Source organism: Ylistrum balloti, unplaced genomic scaffold (assembly GCF_031769215.1).
Source record: "Ylistrum balloti isolate Yb309-2 unplaced genomic scaffold, AGI_CSIRO_Ybal_v1 Utg370554, whole genome shotgun sequence".
NCBI lineage: Eukaryota > Metazoa > Mollusca > Bivalvia > Pectinida > Pectinidae > Ylistrum > Ylistrum balloti.
In genome coordinates, this window is record NW_026782349.1 from 1,360,644 (window position 1) to 1,386,123 (window position 25,480).

The 25,480-nt window shown below is 37.4% G+C and overlaps 2 protein-coding genes across 2 annotated transcripts in view; one reads left to right on the top strand and one right to left on the bottom strand.

Annotated features, from left to right (window-relative positions):
- The window catches only part of LOC132556185 (ATP-dependent RNA helicase SUV3 homolog, mitochondrial-like), a 37,135-nt gene extending 25,871 nt beyond the window's left edge, over nt 1-11,264 (bottom strand). Inside the window, exons 1-5 of the mRNA XM_060220575.1 lie at nt 10,794-11,264; nt 9,069-9,146; nt 4,999-5,103; nt 1,716-1,830; nt 151-319 (exon numbers count right to left, since the gene is read on the bottom strand). Coding sequence (XP_060076558.1) covers nt 151-319; nt 1,716-1,830; nt 4,999-5,103; nt 9,069-9,146; nt 10,794-11,229 — 903 coding nt within the window. The 5' untranslated portion in view covers nt 11,230-11,264. The remainder of the gene's footprint in view (nt 1-150; nt 320-1,715; nt 1,831-4,998; nt 5,104-9,068; nt 9,147-10,793) is intronic.
- Nucleotides 11,265-11,810: 546 nt separating this feature from the next.
- LOC132556207 (F-box/WD repeat-containing protein 4-like) lies at nt 11,811-16,886 on the top strand. Its single transcript, XM_060220600.1, has 9 exons — nt 11,811-12,205; nt 13,010-13,111; nt 13,502-13,681; nt 13,905-14,040; nt 14,643-14,737; nt 15,085-15,153; nt 15,406-15,546; nt 15,786-15,921; nt 16,208-16,886. The coding sequence occupies exons 1-9, from the start codon at nt 11,928-11,930 to the stop codon at nt 16,328-16,330; spliced, it is 1,260 nt and encodes a 419-aa protein (XP_060076583.1). The 5' UTR covers nt 11,811-11,927; the 3' UTR covers nt 16,331-16,886.
- The last annotated feature ends 8,594 nt before the right edge of the window (nt 16,887-25,480 follow it).

A 25,480-nucleotide genomic window follows, 5' to 3' on the forward strand; every position in this document is an offset into this window, starting at 1 on the left:
TCTAGGAACACGTACCTGTTGGTTAGATCTAGGAATACCTACCTGTTGGTTAGATCTAGGAATATCTACCTGTTGGTTACATCTAGGAATACCTACCTGTTGGTTAGGTCTAGGAATACCTACCTGTTGGTTAGATCTAGGAATACCTACCTCTTCAATAGATTTATCAGATATTTCTAAGGCCAGTAAACGCAGTGGACAACAATATACAGCCGTCTTTGCATTTAAAAACATCTGCATGGCATGATGTGTTTTCCCACTGTTGGTTGGGCCGACGTGTAAAACAATTTTACGTGTCCTCTCTCTTGCATCTGTATACCTGCATAAATATTTTAAAAAGTTCATCAAAGAAGAATTTCTTGACTGAGCAATGACACTTTCAATATTAATACAATAACAAAACAGAATGACATCATAAATGTGGTGACATCATGGAAGGAAACTCTTATCATTATATATGTACAATTTAGAGTCGATTCCAATAATTGTGTATAGCCAATCATTCTTTATGTAAAGTCATTATATGCATTGTATAACTGTTTGCTAATGATTGAAAAAAGCCAATGATTAAAAATTTTATAGTTTTCATCAAACTGTTCTGTTTTTCCAAAATAAGTCTTCTAAATTGTTTCTTTTTTGTTAAATGGTCACATTGACACTTTAATCGTAGCCACATATATATGGTCAAATGTTCAACTGATTCTAATAACATATATTTCTAATATTAAATCACTTGTTGTCTTTTTACAGTAGTCAGATCACATGGTGACTTATTACAGTAGTCGGGTCACATGGTGACTTATTACTGTAGTAAGATCACATGGTGACTTATTACTGTAGTCAGCTCACATGGTGACTTATTACTGTAGTCAGATCACATGGTGACTTATTACAGTAGTATGATTACATGGTGACTTATTACGATAGATCACATGGTGACTTATTACTGTAGTCAGATCACATGGTGACTTATTACAGTAGTATGACCACATGGTGACTTATTACAGTAGTCAGATCACATGGTGACTTATTACTGTAGTCAGATCACATGGTGACTTATTACTGTAGTCAGATCACATGGTGACTTATTACTGTAGTCAGATCACATGGTGACTTATTACTGTAGTCAGATCACATGGTGACTTATTACAGTAGTCAGATCACATGGTGACTTATTACAGTAGTCGGGTCACATGGTGACTTATTACAGTAGTACGGTCACATGGTGACTTATTACTGTAGTCAGATCACATGGTGACTTATTACTGTAGTCAGATCACATGGTGACTTATTACTGTAGTCAGCTCACATGGTGACTTATTACTGTAGTCAGATCACATGGTGACTTATTACAGTAGTCGGGTCACATGGTGACTTATTACTGTAGTCAGATCACATGGTGACTTATTACTGTAGTCACATCACATGGTGACTTATTACAGTAGTCGGGTCACATGGTGACTTATTACTGTAGTCAGATCACATGGTGACTGTCTTTATTTCTGTTGTCAGGTCACATGGTGACTGTCTTTATTTCTGTTGTCAGGTCACATGGTGACTGTCTTTATTTCCTTAGCTGGATAATATGTCAATAGGATCCAACATAAAATAGTTTTGCATTTTTTTCACTCCAATTGTGGAAACACATTCTGACTTAATTGAACACTTGGCACAGTATTTACCTCAGGTTTTTTGACTACTGAAACGTAACTTACCATTTAGCTGGCAATGTGAGGTCTGAGATACTTTTCAACTGACTCAAGTGTTTCAGGTGGGGAAATAGTGTGTGTGCATGTTGCAGGAATAATGGAAACAGCGAGACAGTACTTCCTGTCAAAAAAAATAAAATAATATAAAAGCAAGGGCAGACATGTATATTTCTAAAATAGGCTAGAGGGACCCTTTGGTTACTTGAGTATAAAGATGAGGTCAAGAGGAACGTTAAACAGTTACTTGAGTATAAAGAAAAGGCCATGAAGGGCCTTAATGTGTAACCTGAGTGTAAAGAGAAGGCCATGAAGGACATTAATGTTACCTGAGTATAAAGATGAGGCCATGAGGGAACTTGGGGGAACTTTGGGTTACTGGAGTATAAAAAGAAGGCCATGAGTGACTTTAATGTTATCTGAATACAAAGAAAAGGTCCTGAGGTACCTAAACAAAATCAATTATAAATTTAGAAATTAACTACTAACATAGACCAACAGGATCATTCACTTTGGATGAGACAAGGGGACCTCAACCCAAGAGGAACATTTTACAAGTGAGCAAACATAAGCTTTGTAAGTGATTGATCACTTTTAGTCTTTCCTCTATCTCATCTGTCAGGTCTAGATTCCCCTATGTTACTTGAGGATTGAGATTTGCCTATGTTACCTGTGGGTTGAAATTCCCCTACCTTACCTGAGGATTGAGATTTGCCTATGTTACATGTGGCTTGAAATCCCCTACGTTACCTGAGGATTGAGACTTGCCTATGTTACATGTGGCTTGAAATCCCCTACGTTACCTGAGGATTAAGACTTGTCTATGTTACCTGTGGGTTGAAATCCCCTACGTTACCTGAGGATTGAGTCTTGTCTATGTTACCTGTGGGTTGAAATCCCCTACGTTACCTGAGGATTGAGACTTGTCTATGTTACATGTGGCATGAAATCCCCTACGTTACCTGAGGATTGAGACTTGTCTATGTTACCTGTGGGTTGAAATCCCCTACGTTACCTGAGGATTGAGACTTGTCTATGTTACCTTTGGGTTGAAATTCCTCTATCTTATCTGTAGATTGAATTTCACCTATCTTATCTGTAGGTTGAGGTTTGCCTATCTTATCTGTAGGTTGAGGTTTGCCTATCTTATCTGTAGGTTGAGGTTTGCCTATTTTATCTGTAGGTTGAATTTCATCTATCTTATCTGTAGGTTGAGGTTTGCCTATTTTATCTGTAGGTTGAATTTCATCTATCTTATCTGTTGGTTGAGGTTTGCCTATCTTATCTGTAGGTTGAGGTTTGCCTATTTTATCTGTAGGTTGAATTTCATCTATATTATCTGTAGGTTGAGGTTTGCCTATTTTATCTGTAGGTTGAATTTCATCTATCTTATCTGTAGGCTGAGGTTTGCCTATCTTATCTGTAGGTTGAGGTTTGCCTATCTTATATGTAGGTTGAGGTTTGCCTATCTTTTCTGTAGGTTGATGTTTGCCTATGTCATCTGTAGGTTGAGGTTTGCCTATGTTATCTGTAGGTTGATGTTTGCCTATCTTTTCTGTAGGTTGATGTTTGCCTATCTTTTCTGTAGGTTGAGGTTTGCCTATCTTTTCTGTAGGTTGATGTTTGCCTATGTTATCTGTAGGTTGAGGTTTGCCTATGTTATCTGTAGGTTGATGTTTGCCTATCTTTTCTGTAGGTTGATGTTTGCCTATCTTTTCTGTAGGTTGATGTTTGCCTATCTTATCTGTAGGTTGATGTTTGCCTATCTTATCTGTAGGTTGATGTTTGCCTATCTTATCTGTAGGTTGAGGTTTGCCTATCTTTTCTGTAGGTTTATGTTTGCCTATCTTTTCTGTAGGTTGATGTTTGCCTATGTTATCTGTAGGTTGATGTTTGCCTATCTTATCTGTAGGTTGAGGTTTGCCTATCTTTTCTGTAGGTTGATGTTTGCCTATGTTTTCTGTAGGTTGATGTTTGCCTATCTTATCTGTAGGTTGATGTTTGCCTATCTTTTCTGTAGGTTGATGTTTGCCTATCTTACCTGTAGGTTGATGTTTGCCTATCTTTTCTGTAGGTTGAGGTTTGCCTATGTTTTCTGCAGGTTGATGTTTGCCTATGTTTTCTGTAGGTTGATGTTTGCCTATCTTATCTGTAGGTTGATGTTTGCCTATCTTTTCTGTAGGTTGAGGTTTGCCTATCTTTTCTGTAGGTTTATGTTTGCCCATCTTTTCTGTAGGTTGATGTTTGCCTATCTTATCTGTAGGTTGAGGTTTGCCTATCTTTTCTGTAGGTTGATGTTTGCCTATCTTACCTGTAGGTTGATGTTTGCCTATCTTTTCTGTAGGTTGAGGTTTGCCTATCTTTTCTGCAGGTTGATGTTTGCCTATGTTTTCTGTAGGTTGATGTTTGCCTGTCTTATCTGTAGGTTGATGTTTGCCTATCTTTTCTGTAGGTTGAGGTTTGCCTATCTTTTCTGTAGGTTGATGTTTGCCTATGTTTTCTGTAGGTTGATGTTTGCCTATCTTATCTGTAGGTTGATGTTTGCCTATGTTTTCTGTAGGTTGATGTTTGCCTATCTTACCTGTAGGTTGATGTTTGCCTATCTTTTCTGTAGGTTGAGGTTTGCCTATCTTTTCTGCAGGTTGATGTTTGCCTATGTTTTCTGTAGGTTGATGTTTGCCTATCTTATCTGTAGGTTGATGTTTGCCTATCTTTTCTGTAGGTTGAGGTTTGCCTATCTTTTCTGTAGGTTGATGTTTGCCCATGTTTTCTGTAGGTTGATGTTTGCCTATCTTATCTGTAGGTTGAGGTTTGCCTATCTTTTCTGTAGGTTGATGTTTGCCTATCTTACCTGTAGGTTGATGTTTGCCTATCTTTTCTGTAGGTTGAGGTTTGCCTATCTTTTCTGCAGGTTGATGTTTGCCTATGTTTTCTGTAGGTTGATGTTTGCCTATCTTATCTGTAGGTTGATGTTTGCCTATCTTTTCTGTAGGTTGATGTTTGCCTATCTTACCTGTAGGTTGATGTTTGCCTATCTTATCTGTAGGTTGATGTTTGCCTATCTTTTCTGTAGGTTGATGTTTGCCTATCTTTTCTGTAGGTTGATGTTTGCCTATCTTTTCTGTAGGTTGATGTTTGCCTATGTTCCTTGAGGATCAAGCTGCCTCACTTGTTTTCTTAATGTTATCATTATCTCAATGTACAAAAAGGTTACATTTCGCTAAAAGTGTTTCTCACGTCATTTAATATGTAGATACACTTAGAAAGGAAACAGTAACATCAATTAATGTACCTTTCTTCTTGGTTAGATCGAACATCAAGTCATAGAGCTCAGGCGACATCGTCTCATTCAAACATATGGAACTGAATGACCGAAACGTTGATCTGAAAATGGCATCTGAAACATCAAGAACATACATTGATATATGGAGTAATTTATGTACTTACATATGGAGTAATTTATGTATTGACATATGGAGTAATTTATGTATGGATATATGGTGTAATTTATGTATTGATATATGGTGTAATTTATGTATGGATATATGGAGTAATTTATGTATTGATAAATGGAGTAATTTATGTATGGATATATGGAGTAATTTATGTAGGGATATATGGAGTAATTTATGTATGGATATATGGAGTAATTTATGTATGGATATATGGTGTAATTTATGTATGGATATATGGTGTAATTTATGTATGGATATATGGTGTAATCTATGTATGGATATATGGAGTAATTTATGTATGGATATATGGAGTAATTTATGATGGATATATGAGTAATTTATGTATTGATAAATGGAGTAATTTATGTATGGATATATGGAGTAATTTATGTATTGATAAATGGAGTAATTTATGTATGGATATATGGAGTAATTTATATATTGATAAATGGAGTAATTTATGTATTGATTTATGTAAATATATGCTAAAGTTATTACTCTAAAATATTATTTTACTAGCTGCACTTAAGTTTTACTATGCCAAAATAAATACAGAAGTACATTTGTGTAACAAATATTTGATATTTTGGTTCTAAAACCTCTTTAGCATAGTAGTCAACGTTAACATCAATATGCAACTATATAAATTATCATGATAAATGAAGCTTATGTAGAACAAATTTTATCATAAACTGTATCCAATCTAATTGGTACAATACAGAAAGTACTAATAAATATAATAGGTTTGTCAAACAAGTTTGTCCCTGTTCTGGCAAAAAATCGGAATCATATCACTAATTATTTGGTAAATTTCTCAACCAAAATCTTCAAACAAGAACTGCACCGTAAAACATTTCAAAATTAGGAATAAAAAATGAAAGTAATCTTCTGACTGTCTAGATACGATCATTCTCTGCTTAACTGCAAGCCCTAAAGACAACATGACAGCTCGAATAGCTCTACAGGGCATGTCTGTGAAGCAAGCCCTAAAGACAACATGAAAGCTCGAGCAACTCTGCAGGGCATGTCTATGAAGCAAGCCCTAAAGATAACATGACAGCTCGAGCAGCTCTGCAGGACATGTCTGTGAAGCAAGCCCTAAAGATAACATGACAGCTTAAAGAACTCTGCAGGGCATGTCTGTGAAGTAAGCCCTAAAGACAACATGATAGCTTGAGCAACTCTGCAGGGCATGTCTGTGAAGCAAGCCCTAAAGACCACATGACAGTTTGAGCAGTTTTGCAGAGCATGTCTGTGAAGCAAGCCCTAAAGAAAACATGACAGCTCGAATAGCTCTGCAGGGCATGTCTGTGAAGCAAGCCCTAAAGATAACATAACAGCTCGAGCAACTCCGCAGGGCATGTCTGTGAAGCAAGCCCTAAAGACAACATGACAGCTCGAGCAGCTCTGCAGGAAATGTCTGTGAAGCAAGCCCTAAAGACAACATGAAAGCTCAAGCAACTCTGCAGGGCATGTCTGTGAAGCAAGCCCTAAAGACAACATGACAGCTCGAGCAGCTCTGCAGGACATGTCTGTGAAGTAAGCCCTAAAGACAACATGACAGCTCGAGCAATTCAATAAGACATGTCTGTGAAGCAAGCCCTAAAGACAACATGAAAGCTTGAGCAGCTCTGCAGGACATGTCTGTGAAGCAAGCCCTAAAGAAAACATGACAGCTTAAAGAACTCTGCAGGGCATGTCTGTGAAGTAAGCCCTAAAGATAGCATGACAGTTTGAGCAGCTCTGCAGAGCATGTCTGTGAAGCAAGCCCTAAAGACAACATGACAGTTTGAGCAGCTCTGCAGAGCATGTCTGTGAAGCAAGCCCTAGAGAAAACATGACAGCTTAAAGAACTCTGCAGGGCATGTCTGTGAAGCAAGCCCTAAAGACAACATGACAGCTCGAGCAACTCCACAAGACATGTCTGTGAAGCAAGCCCTAAAGACAACATGACAGCTCGAATAGCTCTGCAGGGTATGTCTGTGAAGCAAGCCCTAAAGAAAACATGACAGCTTGAAGAACTCTGCAGGGCATGTCTGTGAAGCAAGCCCTAAAGATAGCATGACAGCTCGAGCAGCTCTGCAGGGCATGTCTGTGAAGCAAGCCCTAAAGATAACATAACAGCTCGAGCAACTCCGCTGGGCTTGTCTGTGAAGCAAGCCCTAAAGATAAGATATGAGCAAAGAATAAGGTGAAAAATGATCATCAATAATACCAATCATAAAGTTGAGGTCTCAGTCATGTTTTATGCCAATGGCAGATGGCAACATAGCGGACATAGCAACAAATGGCCTTGTTCACTCTGATGCTTGATCACTTTGTAATTACTGAGGTAGTGTGTGCAGATAACAAAATCTGGTTGAACGACGCTAAGAAATAAGTATCTTATCCGACAAACCTGTCAAGGTTGTCCAAACGAATAGACTAAGAAAGGCGAAACATGATAAATTAGGAAGGAACACAATAAATACAGTACTTAAGGGAGAAAATGTTTCTTTAACTCTAGGTGTAATAAATATTCAAGCTTAATATTTTATCACCTTAGTTAACCACAATACAAAATCTGATGATACTACACTCACTCCATATGGCTGTGCCATAATAAATATAATTTATTTTAGTGCTAGTATATTTCATTAATCCATGAATACCAAATTGTAAATAGTATATATCACCATGAACCTTATGGCTACTGGATTCTGTGAGTACAATTTCTTAAATAACTCAAGTGCCTACAAAACTTTTTTGATAAACCATGCCATTGAGCCTCTACAAAATATACAAATTTACAGTAAATCTAATGGATGACGTCACAATCTACCAAGTATCCGTGTACACTATATTGTCACTAACTGATAACTGATGACATCGCCATCTACCAAACCGCTGTGTAACACTACTCTGTCACTAACTGATGACATCGCCATCTACCAAGTCGCAGTGTAACACTTCACTGTCACTAACTGATGACATCGCTATCTACCAAGTCGCAGTGTAACACTTCACTGTCACTAACTGATGACATCACCATCTACCAAGCTGCCATGTAACACTATACTGTCACTAACTGATGACATCGCTATCTACCAAGCTACCATGTAACACTACACTGTCACTAACTGATGACATCACCATCTACCAAGCTGCCATGTAACATTAGACTGTCACTAACTGATGACATCGCTATCTACCAAGTCGCAGTGTAACACTTCACTGTCACTAACTGATGACATCACTATCTACCAAGTCGCAGTGTAATACTTCACTGTCACTAACTGATGACATCGCCATCTACTAAGCTGCCATGTAACACTTCACTGTCACTAAATGATGACATCGCCATCTACCAAGCTGCCATGCAACACTTCACTGTCACTAACTGATGACATCGCCATCTACCAAGTCGCAGTGTAACACTACACTGTCACTAACTGATGACATCGCCATCTACCAAACCTCTGTGTAAACTTCACTGTCACTAAATGATGACATCGCCATCTACCAAGCTGCCATGCAACACTTCACTGTCACTAACTGATGACATCGCCATCTACCAAGTCGCAGTGTAACACTTCACTGTCACTAACTGATGACATCGCCATCTACCAAGTTGCAGTGTAACACTACACTGTCACTAAATGATGACATCACCATATACCATGCCTCAGAAAAAATTTGGTCGAAATCTGTGTGGTCATTCTTGGCTTGTAGAGATTTTCAGTAAAAAGTAGATGGACGCAAGACGCCAGAAGCAAGGACAACAGATGTGGGATGTCCTTTGGACCAGGTCAGCCTAAAAACAACTGCAGTTTGACTGATAGATAATTGCAATTACAATTCATTAATAACAGGAATGCTATGTTTGATAAAGACTTCAGCCTTATGGTAAATTATAAATTAAACTTACAAGTCATGTTGGCATCTTTGCACATCTTATTGACCTCAGCAGTATGGCTGAATTGAGAAAGAACCCTTTTGACAGCATCTGAAATACGATAGAGAGAAGAAAACAATTAACATTATGATATATTTACATGACAATGTGATAATGTATTCACATAAGCTTGGACTTTCTCAAATCAGTTACTTTGGGATAATGCAGCTAAATGTATATTTTCTCCATACTCATTATGTTTTTCTTCATAGCTGAATACTATGAAATTCTTCCATCATCAAGTACTGATAACCATGTTTGACAGTGATAAAATTAATCAGGGCTGTTTTTTATGGGAGAAGTCTATTCAGAATTTTAATTAAAGCCTAATTAAGTGGTTGATCCCTTAACAGATTTTCATCAGGACTAAATGATGTGGCAAAATGTCTAAATAACTTATTCCAACAAAAAATAAAAATGCTTAGTACAGAGGTCCGTTTCAAAACCAAATGAAATCTTGGATAAAAAGGGCATTTATTGCTACTTTTTCCTGTGGTTAAGTTGTTGATGTGATGTTTGAAAGCATCATATCATATTGTACTGATTTGTTAGATTATTCATTTATAATGGTAGTATAGGGCTCTCATGAACAAAATGTCCAAACGTAACAGATTTCATTGTGGTCTTAAAACTCTTTATCAACTGTAAGACTGCAAACATTTCCTCATTTTTATCTTGGAGTATTTTTTTTTTCAATCATATCACCTGAAATTTTATTCTGTGTGAAACAGAAAATTTTCTAACTATATAAAGCCAAAGGAATAAATTTGTCAAAAACAAAATAATATTCCAAGTAAAAACCTCTCAAACAATATCTTTATGTGATTTCATGATAAATTAGCAATATCAATTACTTCTAATCATTCTTCACAAAATAAAATAATCTGCAATAATGAAGACAAATTCTGTTGCAGCCATGACATTGTTAGTAATGACATAACTTACTGTTCCTGTTACAACATATGTTGCCAGAAACATCTCCACCTGTGATGCAATATTTTGGGCACATACTGGATAATTCATTACCTTTTGTTTTTGTAACATACTCTGATATCTTTCATTTAAATGATAGCAAATGGTATCTTACTCTTTGCTTATACTCTCAGCATGAATGTGAATATTGATCATCAACTGACATACTTTTCATTATTACTAAACATAAAGATGGTTTTACACAAATGATGAAATTGGTATGCTCTAAAATTTATTGAAGCACTAACCAGTTAGCCAAAATTTATCAGTGTTTTATTTCTTTCTGAAGTGAAAGACATTGAGCAAATGTGCTCTGCACTTTACCCGTAGCTAATGTTAATTAAAAAACTATGACAGCATTTTCACGTTCCTGAATTTGTTTGACTTAATTTTAATTATTTCTGAACAAAAAGATCATTTACACAAAATTGAATAGACATAAAGCAAAACTTCATCACCCTTCCAAATACCCAGCGTATAATGCCAACCAATATCATGATGTCACAATAGTTGCAATAATTGTGTAATCAATCACTCGCTGTAGTGTTCCAAATTTGCTTCATTCTTGAAGCACTATTTATTGGTGTTTTCTTTTCTTGAAACCTTCAACTGATTCATACTATAAGTTCTACAAATGTACATGTACATATGTATGCACAATTACCTGCGATTTTAACCGGTTATCTGCTGATTGGTTTAATCTTTATTTCTTTTTAGTAAACTCACCAATGTTAAGTGTGTTGTCAACATTTTCTTCAGAATTATCCTTTTCTGGAATACCGTGATGTTCAGATTCAGGAACGTCAACAGTGTTAATGGTGGGACGAATTCCTGAGATACCGTGAAGTTTAGGTTCATGAATGGCTACGGATTTAATAGTTGGACTGATTTTTGGAACACTATAAAGTTTAGCTGTAGGCCTGACGTCAGCTTCAGTCGTTGGAAGGTTGTTTGGAACACCGTCATGTTTAGGCTTTGCAACTGAACGGTTATTCATTCTTTTATCACTGGCTATAGCAATTCTATTTCCAGTTTTTGGTGTTCTTGTTGCAAAACTTGAATAAAGGAACGCATATTTCCTTTTGCACCAAGTTGTCGACAGCTGTTTACAAAGGGGCGCGGTTCGTAGTGTCGCCATTCGTGTAAACTTGATCATTGACATACACGAGCTATCAATATGACTTTTGGTCTTGTGCCATGCGGGCTGCCATCTTGTATTTGTGACTAATAAACAAAACGGAACCTGCCCTGTAATTATACATATATCATGTCAAACGCAATGTTTTACTTAATAAAATAACACTATACGGAGTGAATATTTAATTAAGTAAAACAACACAATACAGAGTGAACATTTATTTAAATAAAATAACACAAAAAGAATGACGATTTACTTAAATGAAAGAACACAGTTCAATCGAACGGTAGAGAGTCCGGCTGGAGACCAAAGGGTCGCTAGTTCGAATACCATATGTGGCATGCATTTTTCATTACCCTTCCTATTACAGTTGATCCAGAGTTAAATGACAATTTTTCTCTATTATTACCAAATGTTTTCCGGAAATTGGATCGCGATACCGGTTTAGTTTCTATAACCAAATTAACGTCAGTCAAACGCTTACCCCCAATGACTGGAAAACCAATCGCAACACCTCGGGCGATTCCCATGATGGAAACAGCTAGCTAAACGTCTTCAGGATCGCGATTTCGTGTTTTCCTTTACCATGGCATTTCGACATGTCACAACAGTATTTTGAAACATAATTTCAGTACATGTAAAGATGTTGGATAGAAGCCAACATTCGTGTATTGTTTGCTTTTATAACGATTACTCAATCGGGGTCTTTATAAACTTTTACGATGGATCAAATCCAACACAAATCAAATATGACGAGAACAAATTTGAAACTGAGAGGTGAAGGTAAAACAGACGGGCATATTGGTTCTCTTGACTATCTGCCCGATGATGTTTTGTACGTTATCCTGCTAAAACTGGATATACAGTCCCTAGGAAGGGTATGTCGCACGTGTCGACGACTTCAGAGATTGGCAGGGGCAGATTTTGTATGGGCCAGACATGGAAACAACAGAACCTTGATTCAAGAGTCCGGGTGGTGCCATCAAAAACAAAAAATCACGTATGTCCTAGTATTACAGTCAACCATTCAACATTTATGAGACTGTTTGTGTGCCTGTCACAATAAGAGTTTTGTTTATGAGTTATGTCAAGTCGCGCTGTTTTAGAGCTTTACAATATACAGATACATCTACAACTTTATAAACACTGTCAGACTGTCCTAGCACATGTTTCATTATTTCGGTCCTTTTATTAGGTCATCTAACTGGAGGATCAGGTTTACCTATAGCTATTGTGTTTTGTCTGTCATCGTGCACTGTGAATTTTTCATTCAACTTACTTTTTCATAGAAACCAAAAGGTACAGGGTGCTGATATTGAGCCTGTAGCATGCTGTAATAAAGGGCTACATACCAAGTTTGTTCAAATGAATGACCTTGGCCAAATTTCAAGGTCACATGGGTCAAATGTGTTAAATTCATTAAATGACTTCTTCATGGAAACAAAAATGTCCAGGGTGTTGATATTGTATTGTAGTATATATAGGAAATAGAATTTTAAATTTTGCAGAAATTGACTGATAAGGTCTTCATGGTAAGCTGCAGAACATTTGAGCAATTCAAGTTCATTGAGCCACTGTCATATACATTGTGTGTATGGTAAAATGACCTCTAAGGCCCATGGGCCTCATGTTTTTAATGTTGAGGTCTTCAAATTTAGGTACTAGATGGTAACAAGGTTAAGACATGTGATACACACATGATAGACTAAGAATGTAATGCCTTGAATCACAGTTAGTATAACCTGGCATATTGAGATGATAGTGGATTGTAAAATGATGTTGTTGTTCTCTTATTTTTATGCAGATTAAGACATACAGAATGCTCTTATAAGGAAAAGTTACGTCTATCTTATAACTGGGAAAATGCTGTCTTCCACAGTACAGTGATCACACAGAATTCAGTAAAGTGAGTAAAATGTATTCTAGCAGTAATGTTCATGTACACTCTTTCATTTAGTTAGAGAGAAATTCATATAATTCTGCAGCCCCATTTATTGATTTTTAAATGTCATCAAGTAAATACCTAGTAAAAAGTTGTTATGTAAATTCTTCCATCAATGATACTAGGAGATTTTCTAAATATTCAAAAGGTCTAATATTAGCAGGTTAGGAAGAAGACAACAAATACCTAACACATGCAGTTGTTTCAGTGATAATAAGTATTACTATAACAATATTTCTGTTTACTGTTTGTTTGTAGTTGTGTATGTCAAAATTTGAAGATTGAAGATTTATTTAAGTTGCTTTACACAATGTATGTACATTGATAATGACTGATGGTCTGTATACCTGGCAGGCAGATGCCCTGGCTGCAGTGTGATCAGGGAGGACTGTGGGTCTCCACTGAACAGAACATCAAGTGTTTCAGCACCAACCGACACAGACGTTCCAAAAACCATCTTCACACACTCAGCGGAGTTAAACATGATGTAACACACTTTATTCTTCATGAAGAGTCTGTGATAGCTGGCTGTAGGTACGTATACCAAAGAACTGTTACATTTAAATGTATTGCTTGTGTTTGTGTACTCAGTCAATCTCTGCAACAGTAAAGTTTGTTAAGTCAAAACTCATCCTTCTAGCATGTAAATACTCAGCTCCTCAGTTCAACAATCTGTTGTGTAGAGACTTAATTAGCCCCTCTGATCAGTGTATTTCTGTACTAAGTTCTTCAGCTCTATGTAATGCTGTGTTTACAGTGATGGCAGTGTGGTCAGATGGAACAAGACATCAGATAGTCCTACATTTACACACAAGGTCCATGAGAGTCACATACACAAGGTAGACGCGAGAGCAAATCTGGTTTTCTCAGGCTCAGCAGACAACACAGTCCGCGTAAGTTAGATTGTATTGGAGTTATCTCCCCTGAATTGTTTTTGGTTGTCTCTGATTGTGGTACATATTACTGTACTTGGTAAATCATAAAAAGTAAACATTTGCATAAGTTTGGAAAATGTTTATATCTGTAATATGTTTTCCAGTCATCCTCAGTGTTTATGGAGTACATCATTATAACAAGCTAGTCAATACATAATCTTTCATAACAGGTTATAGACACCCTATGATCAGGTAATATAAAGATAAAACAAATAATGTACAGTAATGTCATTAGCTGCTGGTATCAGTCATGATCACCATCTATAGGTCTGTCACTTATACTATCTAAATCCCTGGAGCTGAAATGTAGCCAAAGTACGAAGTAATGTTATATATGCTACATAGTCTGACCGCTTATTGAATGATTTTTTTTTTTACAATTTTTTGAAAGCAATAAGCACATCATTGCTATTTTAAGGCATGCAGGTATGACAGAAACTAGTCATTAAATAATTTTTTGTTTAGTTTTTATCTGCACCAGAAATACTCTAATGACAGCAGTACATATCACAGAAATGTAAGACTATGCTTACTTAATAAGGTAAATTTCTGATCAACAGATTTTAGACACAAATCTAGGAGCAGAAAACAGAGTTGTGAAAGTGTTTGAACTAGAGGACAGAGTATGGTCAGTGGGTGTGTCACCAGATGGCAGGTCAGTATCACACTTTTTCACACTATCTGACAGGTCATTGTCATTCTCTTTTCACAACTAATGACAGGTAACTGTTATACTTTGTTTTATCACCAGTTGGTAGGTCAGTGTTATACTTTTACACAGCAGATGATTGGTTGGTATCCTAACATTTTCATAAGAACAGTTTTCCTTAATCTGATGGATGGAATTCAAATAAGTACATAGTCATGGTGCAATTTGTATCCAGCAATGTTTAGTTTCATTCAAAATAAATGTCATAAGGAGTCACATCTGGCAATTCCTATCTTGAGATCTAGAAGTTACCGGTATTTCAGCTATATGAATTGTTATAATTTTGCTTTTAGATGGTGTGTAGGAGGTACTGCTGCAAGCACAGAACAGACTCCGCCATTGATTGTGTGGGACGTAGCCAGGTTAGTACTCTATTGTGTGGACTCTAAACCTTACTGTATGTTGGTCAGATAGAGAAGGTCATTATCTGGAGATGAATGCTGTGATGTACAACATGTCAAAAGGTATAATGTGATAATTCATATATGATAAGTAATAAGTACGACTAGCTATAAAACTGTAACTGTTATAATATTCAGGTGATAAAATAAAAACATATGATATACAATTTAATGGTTTATTATGTTTCATTTAACACCTGATCACTATTGCAGTTTGACAAAGCTATGTAATCTTGGAACACATCACAAAAAAGGTGCTGGAGTGTTTGACATGAAGTTTGAGTCCCCAGATATCCTTCTTACGAGTGGCTATGACACGGTGTTAAGGATGTGGGACATGAGGACTCACACATGGTAAGTGCTACCACTAGAATAGGGCGGTAAAAATCTTTAAATCACTTCTGAGACTGACAAAATAAAATATTTATTGCAAATATTTTATCCCCTTATACAAACTTAAACGGCAGAACTTCAGAACTTGCCTAATGTTTTGCGGTTAGCTCGTACATTTGAAATGTCTACATGTCAGAGAAAGAATTAATGTGTTGATTGTAGTTCTTTTAGTGATAGAGACTTACTATGTTTAATTACAGTGTACGAAACTGGGTGGAGCCCTTTGATTATGCTAACTACTGCATCCAGTCAGATAATAACATGACCATGTTTACTGGGACGGCTCGCAGCAGTATGACCAGACTTTGGGACAAAAGGAAATCAAACCCTATCACTGTAAGTAAAGAAAGAGCATATCTTTCTTGCTGAACTTGTCTTCACAGTACAACTACAACATTCTGTTCCACTTTAAATACTTTGAGTTTGGTGGGATATCATTTTGTGATACAAGTTGTTTTTATGATATTGTGCCATTACCTCATATTATATAACAATATATGAATTAGTAGTTAACAACTAGTATCATTACAATCTTTAAGATTAATGTATCAAGTAAATACATTTCCTTTCAGTGACTTATCATGATATATTTATTTATACTCTACATCATTGTATTGGACAGATGTATCACCCACCCTGCCGGAGGAGAGATAGTCCAGTGTACTCAATTGCTCATGACACTTCACGACTGTTTATTGCTCTTGACCTTAGTATCCACATGCTAGACTTCTCAGTGAAAGGATGAAGGAGACATCCAGTTAACCTTGCTAACTCACAGTTTGATGCAGAACTAAAGGAGATGATTGTTTTCTGTCATACTGACTGCTGGACTGGATGTTGAACTGTTAATGAAAAAAAGATGACTACATGTAACTTAGAATTCCTAGGCCTGTGTTTTACAGGAATTCCCACTGATAGTCATATCATAACACATGCTTTTGTTGCCAGTAAGTCTATGAAAAAGGCATCGACTACATAAGAGCTGCAACTTCTCAAATGATGGACAATTCTATAATCAGTAAAACAAAGAGGACCTGCCTTACCATGACGACACATGTAGGTGTTATCAGTGAAATATAAAGAAAGGTGTACACCAGGTCAGAAGTAATGACCTGTCTGCTGACCCCAGTGAGAAGGAAGAAACAAGATTCAACAAAACAGAAAACATGCTCATTATATGTTGCAGCTGAACTGTAATGTCCCTGTCATTTTAGTAACCAGGTACTTCACTGACAGCTATTGCGTGGAGACTGTACAAAATGTATCATACTCTAAATCTGTAAATAAACTATTTCACACAAGTTCAGTTACATTGATTGATTTGTAAGCAGTACTTCCCTTCAATAATGTTGAGAATGTTTGTTGCAAATTGTAAAGTCATCTGCCCTATAGCCATCACAGTTCATGTGTTGTCTTGTGCCATACCTCATAAACTATAAAACAAGGTTTTGCTCATTGGATGTTTGTTATAAAAGACATGCCAGCTAATTTGAGAAATGATAGTGCAATCATTTCTTTTATTAAAAAACACAACTCTCAAAGTCTTCGAGTGCTATGAGAGGGATATAGTTAAAACCTGCCATATAATCCTGATATATTCCTTATCAAGTGTTGTTTTTTTCCCAAAAAGATCAACAAATCCAACAAGAGCGTCATTTTGCAAAACACATTTTTAGGTCACCTGGGACAAAGTTTCATCATGGCTTATTGTGATTACCTTTTGTTCTATGGCATCAACTTTTGACATTTTTTACTTCTAGGAAACCCCTGAACTGATGTCAATTAATCTTTGCAAAAACCTAAGGCAAAATGTTGAACCAAAATTGTAAACCCTATGGTCAGAACCCGTAGGGGACTGAGGGGCGGTGCCAAAAGTGGTCGAACTGACTCAATTATCATAAATTTTCCTCTCAACGCCCTAGATTTGTTGAATCAAGTGTTCTAATTCAGGGATTGAAGGGTCTGCAGCTGCTCTACTAAAATTGTAAATTTCTTTACCTCTGTGTCTAAGTTCCCTTTGAGGAGGAGATCCTGGCTATATATAGGTCGTAAGTGTTCCAAACAACTGTCGATGTCTAACATAGAAATCCTAGCTATATATAGGTTATAAGTGTTCCACTCAGCTGTCGATGTCTAACATGGAAATCCTAGCTATATATAGGTTATAAGTGTTCCACTCAGCTGTCTACATCTCTCACGGAAATCCTAGCTTTATATAGGTTATAAGTGTTCCCATCAGCTGTCGATATCTCTCACGGAAATCCTAGCTATATTCAGGTTGTAAGAGGCTGTCGATATCTCTCACGGAAAAGCTATATATATCCACTCAGCTGTCTACATCTCTCACGGAAATCCTAGCTTTATATAGGTTATAAGTGTTCCCATCAGCTGTCGATATCTCTCACGGAAATCCTAGCTATATTCAGGTTGTAAGAGTTCCAATCAGCTGTCGATATCTCTCACGGAAATCCTAGCTATATATAGGTTATAAGTGTTCCACTCAGCTGTCTATATCTCTCACGGAAATACTAGCTATATTCAGGTTGTAAGTGTTCCCTTCAGCTGTCTATATCTAACACGGAAATCCTAGCTATATATAGGTTATAAGTGTTCCAATCAGCTGTCGATATCTAACACGGAAATCCTAGCTATATATAGGTTGTAAATGTTCCAATCAGCTGTCGATATCTACCATGGAAATCCTAGCTATATATAGGTTATAAGTGTTCCCATCAGCTGTCTATATCTACCACGAAAATCCTAGCTATATATAGGTTGTAAGTGTTCCACTCAGCTGTCTATCTCTCTCACGGAAATCTTAGCTATATTCAGGTTGTAAGTGTTCCCTTCAGCTGTCTATATCTAACACGGAAATCCTAGCTATATATAAGTTATAAGTGTTCCCATCAGCTGTCTATATCTAACACGGAAATCCTAGCTATATATAGGTTATAAGTGTTCCCCTCAGCTGTCTATATCTATTACGGAAATCCTAGCTATATATAGGTTATAAGTGTTCCAATCAGCTGTCGATATCTACCACGGAAATCCTAGCTATATATAGGTTATAAGTGTTCCAATCAGCTGTCGATATCTACCACGGAAATCCTAGCTATATATAGGTTGTAAGTGTTCCCATCAGCTGTCTATATCCAACACGGAAATCCTAGCTATATATAGTTTATAAGTGTTCCACTCAGCTGTCTATATCTATTACGGAAATCCTAGCTATATATAGGTTATAAGTGTTCCCATCAGCTGTCTATATCTATTACGGAAATCCTAGCTATATATAGTTTATAAGTGTTCCACTCAGCTGTCTATATCTAACACGGAAATCCTAGCTATATATAGTTTATAAGTGTTCCACTCAGCTGTCTATATCTAACACGGAAATCCTAGCTATATATAGTTTATAAGTGTTCCACTCAGCTGTCTATATCTATTACGGAAATCCTAGCTATATATAGGTTATAAGTGTTCCCATCAGCTGTCTATATCTATTACGGAAATCCTAGCTATATATATAGTAACACGGAAATTATATATATGTTTCCAGTGTTCAGCTGTCTATATCCAACACGGAAATCCTAGCTATATATAGTTTATAAGTGTTCCACTCAGCTGTCTATATCTATTACGGAAATCCTAGCTATATATAGGTTATAAGTGTTCCCATCAGCTGTCTATATCTATTACGGAAATCCTAGCTATATATAGTTTATAAGTGTTCCACTCAGCTGTCTATATCTACCACGGAAATCCTAGCTATATATAGTTTATAAGTGTTCCCATCAGCTGTCTATATCTAACACGGAAATTCTAGATATAATTACAGTAACAGATCGTCAGATAGTCTCTATCTACAGTGACATGTCATTAGACAGTCTATATCTAAGGTGACAGGTCATTAGATAGTCTCTATCTACAGTGACATGTCATTAGACAGTCTATATCTAAGGTGACAGGTCATTAGATAGTCTCTATCTACAGTGACATGTCATTAGACAGTCTATATCTAAGGTGACAGGTCATTAGATAGTCTCTATCTACAGTGACATGTCATTAGATAGTCTCTATCTACAGTGACATATCATTAGATAGTCTCTATCTACAGTGACAGGTCATTAGATAGTCTCTATCTACAGTGACATGTCATTAGATAGTCTCTATCTACAGTGACAGGTCATTAGATAGTCTCTATCTACAGTGACATGTCATTACATAGTCTCTATCTACAGTGACAGGTCATTAGATAGTCTCTATCTACAGTGACATGTCATTACATAGTCTCTATCTACAGTGACATGTCATTAGATAGTCTCTATCTACAGTGACAGGTCATTACATAGTCTCTATCTACAGTGACAGGTCATTATATAGTCTCTACCTACAGTTGCTGGTCTATTTACAGTGCCTGTGAACCAGACTATTAGTGTTGACATTATTGATTTCTCACAACAAGGAAGAATGCTTTATATATCTGTAGCCATGGGGACCACCGGAGTCTGGCCAGTGAGTGTGTTACTTTATCTTACAGATAAAATGAAAATAAGGACGCAGGTGAGAGGAACTTACTGCAAGTAGCAGTCTTCTAATGGATTTTGATTCCGATGTCTTTGAAAATGATGTAGGTGAGTATCATATTTCAGTTACCAGAGGGATCGGTTCAACAATTAAGTTGTCACCGTGTATGATACTTTCGTTTTCACATTGCTGTTGTATAATACTTCACACCCAGGTGTGCACCACATGCATCCATGTCATCTTCAAAGTGTAGAAGAGTCCTTTTCATGTCTGCATTTTTATATCGCTTACATTAATGATATATCAATACACAGATACAACGTATAAAGCGCTCACACATTGTTATGACGTCATATTTTTAAGTCCGCGATAATAAAAGTGTATGACTACAATACGCTACGATAAAAATCCATGTACAGAAAGTGGTGTAAATATGACGTCATATACCATCATATGAACGTAACCATTATACAAACTCAAATTCAGGAATGCAAAATATGAACAAAAGAAGCATTTACACGGATACATGAAAAACAAGGATAAAAAGACTAGGTGTTCCGGAAGAGTAAGCGTCTTCTGTTATATCGACAACAGCTTCTATCTATGTTAATCGATCAATCCATGTAAGTAATACCGGGTTCTCACTTGAGAGCAAGATAGGGATAGGAATATATCTGCCTAAAATTACTTGACAATGACGTCATATAAATAAATCCGTCAATATAGTGGTGTGATTCCAATTCACCACAATGTAATCACTTCAAATGGTACCTGTGTAAACACTGTTGACAAATATCACAACATCACCAGTTTGTATTGTCTAGTCAACAAAAGGAGAGCTCAGGTTATTCCCCATGTTAGTTACATCCACTCTTATTCTTCTTGGCGATATTTCTCTCGTTTTACGTGTTATAAAATCCTAAACGCTTGATTCTTTTTGTGTTCTACAGTTAATTTCTTCTTATATTTCCCGGCACCTTTATTTGATGTGACAGTATGTATTATTATCGTGTGCTTTGAACGTATGACAGAATCATGGTGCACCTTCCTTTCTGTTTTCAGTTTAGCATACTGAAGACTTCGCCTGTTTTTTTTTACTGTAACAAATCTTTAACATTACCTCCCTCCTACACCTCTTCTTCCTGAAGGCACGTTTGCCATATTAACGATTACTACACATACACATCTCATTTTAGACTTTAATAAATGCCATAATTCTCTTGTTATGAGGGCTTTACATTAAAAAAATTCCAACATATGAACGTAATCATAATTCAATTCAAATTCAATAAAACTAGAGCAAAATATGAACAAACGGAAGATACACCAAGACTCCTAAAAATTACAGGGAGAACAGACCAGACGTTCCGGAAGAGTAAGAGTCTTCTACTAACCTCAACCTCAACCTTTCTCTTGACTGATTTGTTGTTAAACCTTTCCTACAAACTATTGACACACCCATCAGAACATTCTCTATCCTTCTGTTGGCCGATTTGGCGGTAAAACTATAAACAAAACACCAGAACAAGTTCGACCCTTCTCTTGACTGAGTTGGTGGTAAAAACCTTCCAACAAACTGTTGACATATTCACCAGAACAATCTCGACCCTTCCCTATTCTTTTCCTCCTCAGAATTCTTGGTTATATTGTCCAAGGATACTTTACTACAGAATCAGTATAATGTTATGACCATGTGACCCGATCGATCTTTTGACAGCGTCGTTGATAAAGAGAACCAGGTGCACGTTGGCTATGTCACTGATCTTAAATCACAAGACCTAAAGATTTTCTCCTCTTGTTATGGTCATCTTGTGTATATGAATCGCCTGTCTGTCGACATTGTGTCTGAATCACCTGTCTGTCGACTTTGTGTCTGAATCACCTGTCTGTCGACTTTGTGTCCGAATCTCCTCTCTGTCGACTTTTTGTCTGAATCACCAGTCTGTCGACTTTGTGTCCGAATCACCTGTCTGTCGACTTTGTGTCTGAATCACCTGTCTGTCGACTTTTTTTTCTGAATCACCTGTCCGTCGACATTGTGTCTGAATCACCTGTCCGTCGACATTGTGTCTGAATCACCTGTCTGTCGACATTGTGTCTGAATCACCTCTCTGTCGATTTTGTGTCTGAATCTCCTATCTGTCGTCATTGTGTCTGAATCACCTCTCTGTCGTCATTGTGTCTGAATCACCTGTCTGTCGATTTTGTGTCTGAATCACCTCTCTGTCGACTTTGTGTCTGACTCACCTCTCTGTCGACTTTGTGTGTGAATCATCTGTCTGTCGACTTTGTGTCTGAATCTCCTCTCTGTCGTCATTGTGTCTGAATCTCCTCTCTGTCGTCATTGTGTCTGAATCACCTCTCTGTCGATTTTTTGTCTGAATCTCCTCTCTGTCGACTTTGTGTGTGACTCACCTCTCTGTCGACATTGTGTCTGAATCACCTGTCTGTCGTCATTGTGTCCGAATCACCTCTCTGTCGATTTTGTGTCTGAAACATCTCTCTGTCGAATTTGTGTCTGAATCACCTCTCTGTCGATTTTGTATCTGAATCGCCTGTCTGTTGACTTTGTGTCTGAATTACCTCTCTGTCGACTTTGTGTCTGAATCACCTCTCTGTTGACTTTGTGTCTGAATCATTTCTCTGTCGATTTTGTGTCTGAATCGCCTGTCTGTCGATTTTGTGTCTGAATCACCTATCTGTTGACTTTGTGTCTGAATCACCTCTCTGTTGTCTTTGTGTCTGAATCATTTCTCTGTCGATTTTGTGTCTGAATCTCCTGTCTGTCGACCTTGTGTCTGAATCACCTCTCTGTCGACTTTGTGTCTGAATCTCCTCTCTGTCGACATTGTGTCTGAATCACCTGTCTGTCGACTTTTTGTCTGAATCACCTGTCTGTCGACATTGTGTCTGAATCACCTGTCTGTCGACTTTGTGTCTGAATCACCTGTCTGTCGACTTTGTGTCCGAATCTCCTCTCTGTCGACTTTTTGTCTGAATCACCAGTCTGTCGACTTTGTGTCCGAATCACCTGTCTGTCGACTTTGTGTCTGAATCACCTGTCTGTCGACTTTTTTTTCTGAATCACCTGTCCGTCGACATTGTGTCTGAATCACCTGTCCGTCGACATTGTGTCTGAATCACCTGTCTGTCGACATTGTGTCTGAATCACCTCTCTGTCGATTTTGTGTCTGAATCTCCTATCTGTCGTCATTGTGTCTGAATCACCTCTCTGTCGTCATTGTGTCTGAATCACCTGACTGTCGATTTTGTGTCTGAATCACCTCTCTGTCGACTTTGTGTCTGACTCACCTCTCTGTCGACTTTGTGTGTGAATCATCTGTCTGTCGACTTTGTGTCTGAATCTCCTCTCTGTCGTCATTGTGTCTGAATCTCCTCTCTGTCGTCATTGTGTCTGAATCACCTCTCTGTCGATTTTTTGTCTGAATCTCCTCTCTATCGACTTTGTGTGTGACTCACCTCTCTGTCGACATTGTGTCTGAATCACCTGTCTGTCGTCATTGTGTCCGAATCACCTCTCTGTCGATTTTGTGTCTGAAACATCTCTCTGTCGAGTTTGTGTCTGAATCACCTCTCTGTCGATTTTGTATCTGAATCGCCTGTCTGTTGACTTTGTGTCTGAATTACCTCTCTGTCGACTTTGTGTCTGAATCACCTCTCTGTTGACTTTGTGTCTGAATCATTTCTCTGTCGATTTTGTGTCTGAATCGCCTGTCTGTCGATTTTGTGTCTGAATCACCTATCTGTTGACTTTGTGTCTGAATCACCTCTCTGTTGTCTTTGTGTCTGAATCATTTCTCTGTCGATTTTGTGTCTGAATCTCCTGTCTGTCGACCTTGTGTCTGAATCACCTCTCTGTCGACTTTGTGTCTGAATCTCCTCTCTGTCGACATTGTGTCTGAATCACCTGTCTGTCGACTTTTTGTCTGAATCACCTGTCTGTCGACATTGTGTCTGAATCACCTGTCTGTCGACTTTGTGTCTGAATCACCTGTCTGTCGACTTTGTGTCTGAATCACCTCTCTGTCGATTTTGTGTCTGAATCACCGCTCTGTTGACTTTGTGTCTGAATAGCCTCTCTGTTGACTTTGTGTCTGACTCACCTCTCTGTTGACTTTGTGTCTGAATCATTTCTCTGTTGACTTTGTATGTGACTCACCTCTCTGTTGACTTTGTGTCTGAATCTCCTCTCTGTCGACTTTGTGTCTGAATCGCCTGTCTGTTGACTTTGTGTCTGAATCACCTCTCTGTCGATTTTGTGGCTGAAGCACAAACAATAACTATGTACCTTTAAATAATATATTCTAGTTGAGCTCAAATTAACTGGTTTTACAAAAAACCAAAACAAAACAAAAATCAAAACTCAAACACAGTGAATCAACAAAAAATAAGCCTCCACGAAAATTTATGGTATTCCAGCAACTTTTTCATGTTTTGACGAGGTTTTATTTGTATGTTGGGTAGAAAATTCTGCTATAAGATTTCTATATAGAGGGCTAACAAGAAGAACGGATATAACACATGTATGTTGTAACAAGAAAGTAGCAGTTATTTCGATATTCAATGTCATGTCCTCGACTTCATGATTCTGTGACAGCTGACAGATAAACCTTACAACACAGGGCTTCGAGATATGTATGTTGATGAAGGTTATGGGGAAGATTCATGGTCACCATAAGTGGGAGATATTCTATTTATCGTGTGGGATGGTTTCGTTGTTGTGTACCTTCTTCACAATTGAGAATGTGGTATTGCTTACTGAGACTGATTTATATGGCGTCCGTCGTTAATAATGGTGAAGACGCTTACTTTTACAGAACACCTGGTCTCATTTACCTTGTACCTTTTGAAGAATATTCAATCAGGTATGTTCATATGATGCCCTCGTTTTCTTGATTTTGAGACAATACAGCATCTATTACATCAAAATGTGAGAGTGAAACACGTGAGGTTTATTGAGGGGGTTAACTATTACTGTGGCCAGGGTTTATTGAGTGTGTTAATTATTATTGTATCCAGGGTTTATTGAGGGGGTGAACTATTACTGTGGCCAAGGTTTATTGAGGGGGTGAACTATTACTGTGGCCAAGGTTTATTGAGGGGGTTAACTATTACTGTGGCCAGGGTTTATTGAGTGTGTTAATTATTATTGTATCCAGAGTTTATTGAGGGTGTTAACTATTACTGTCGTCGAGGTTTTTTGAGGGGTTGAACTATTATTGTCGGCAGGCTTTATTGAGAGTGTTAACTATTACTGTCGCCAGGGTTTATTGAGGGGGTTCACTATTACTGTCGCCAGGGTTTATTGAGTGTGTTAACTATTACTGTCGCCAGGGTTTATTGAGGG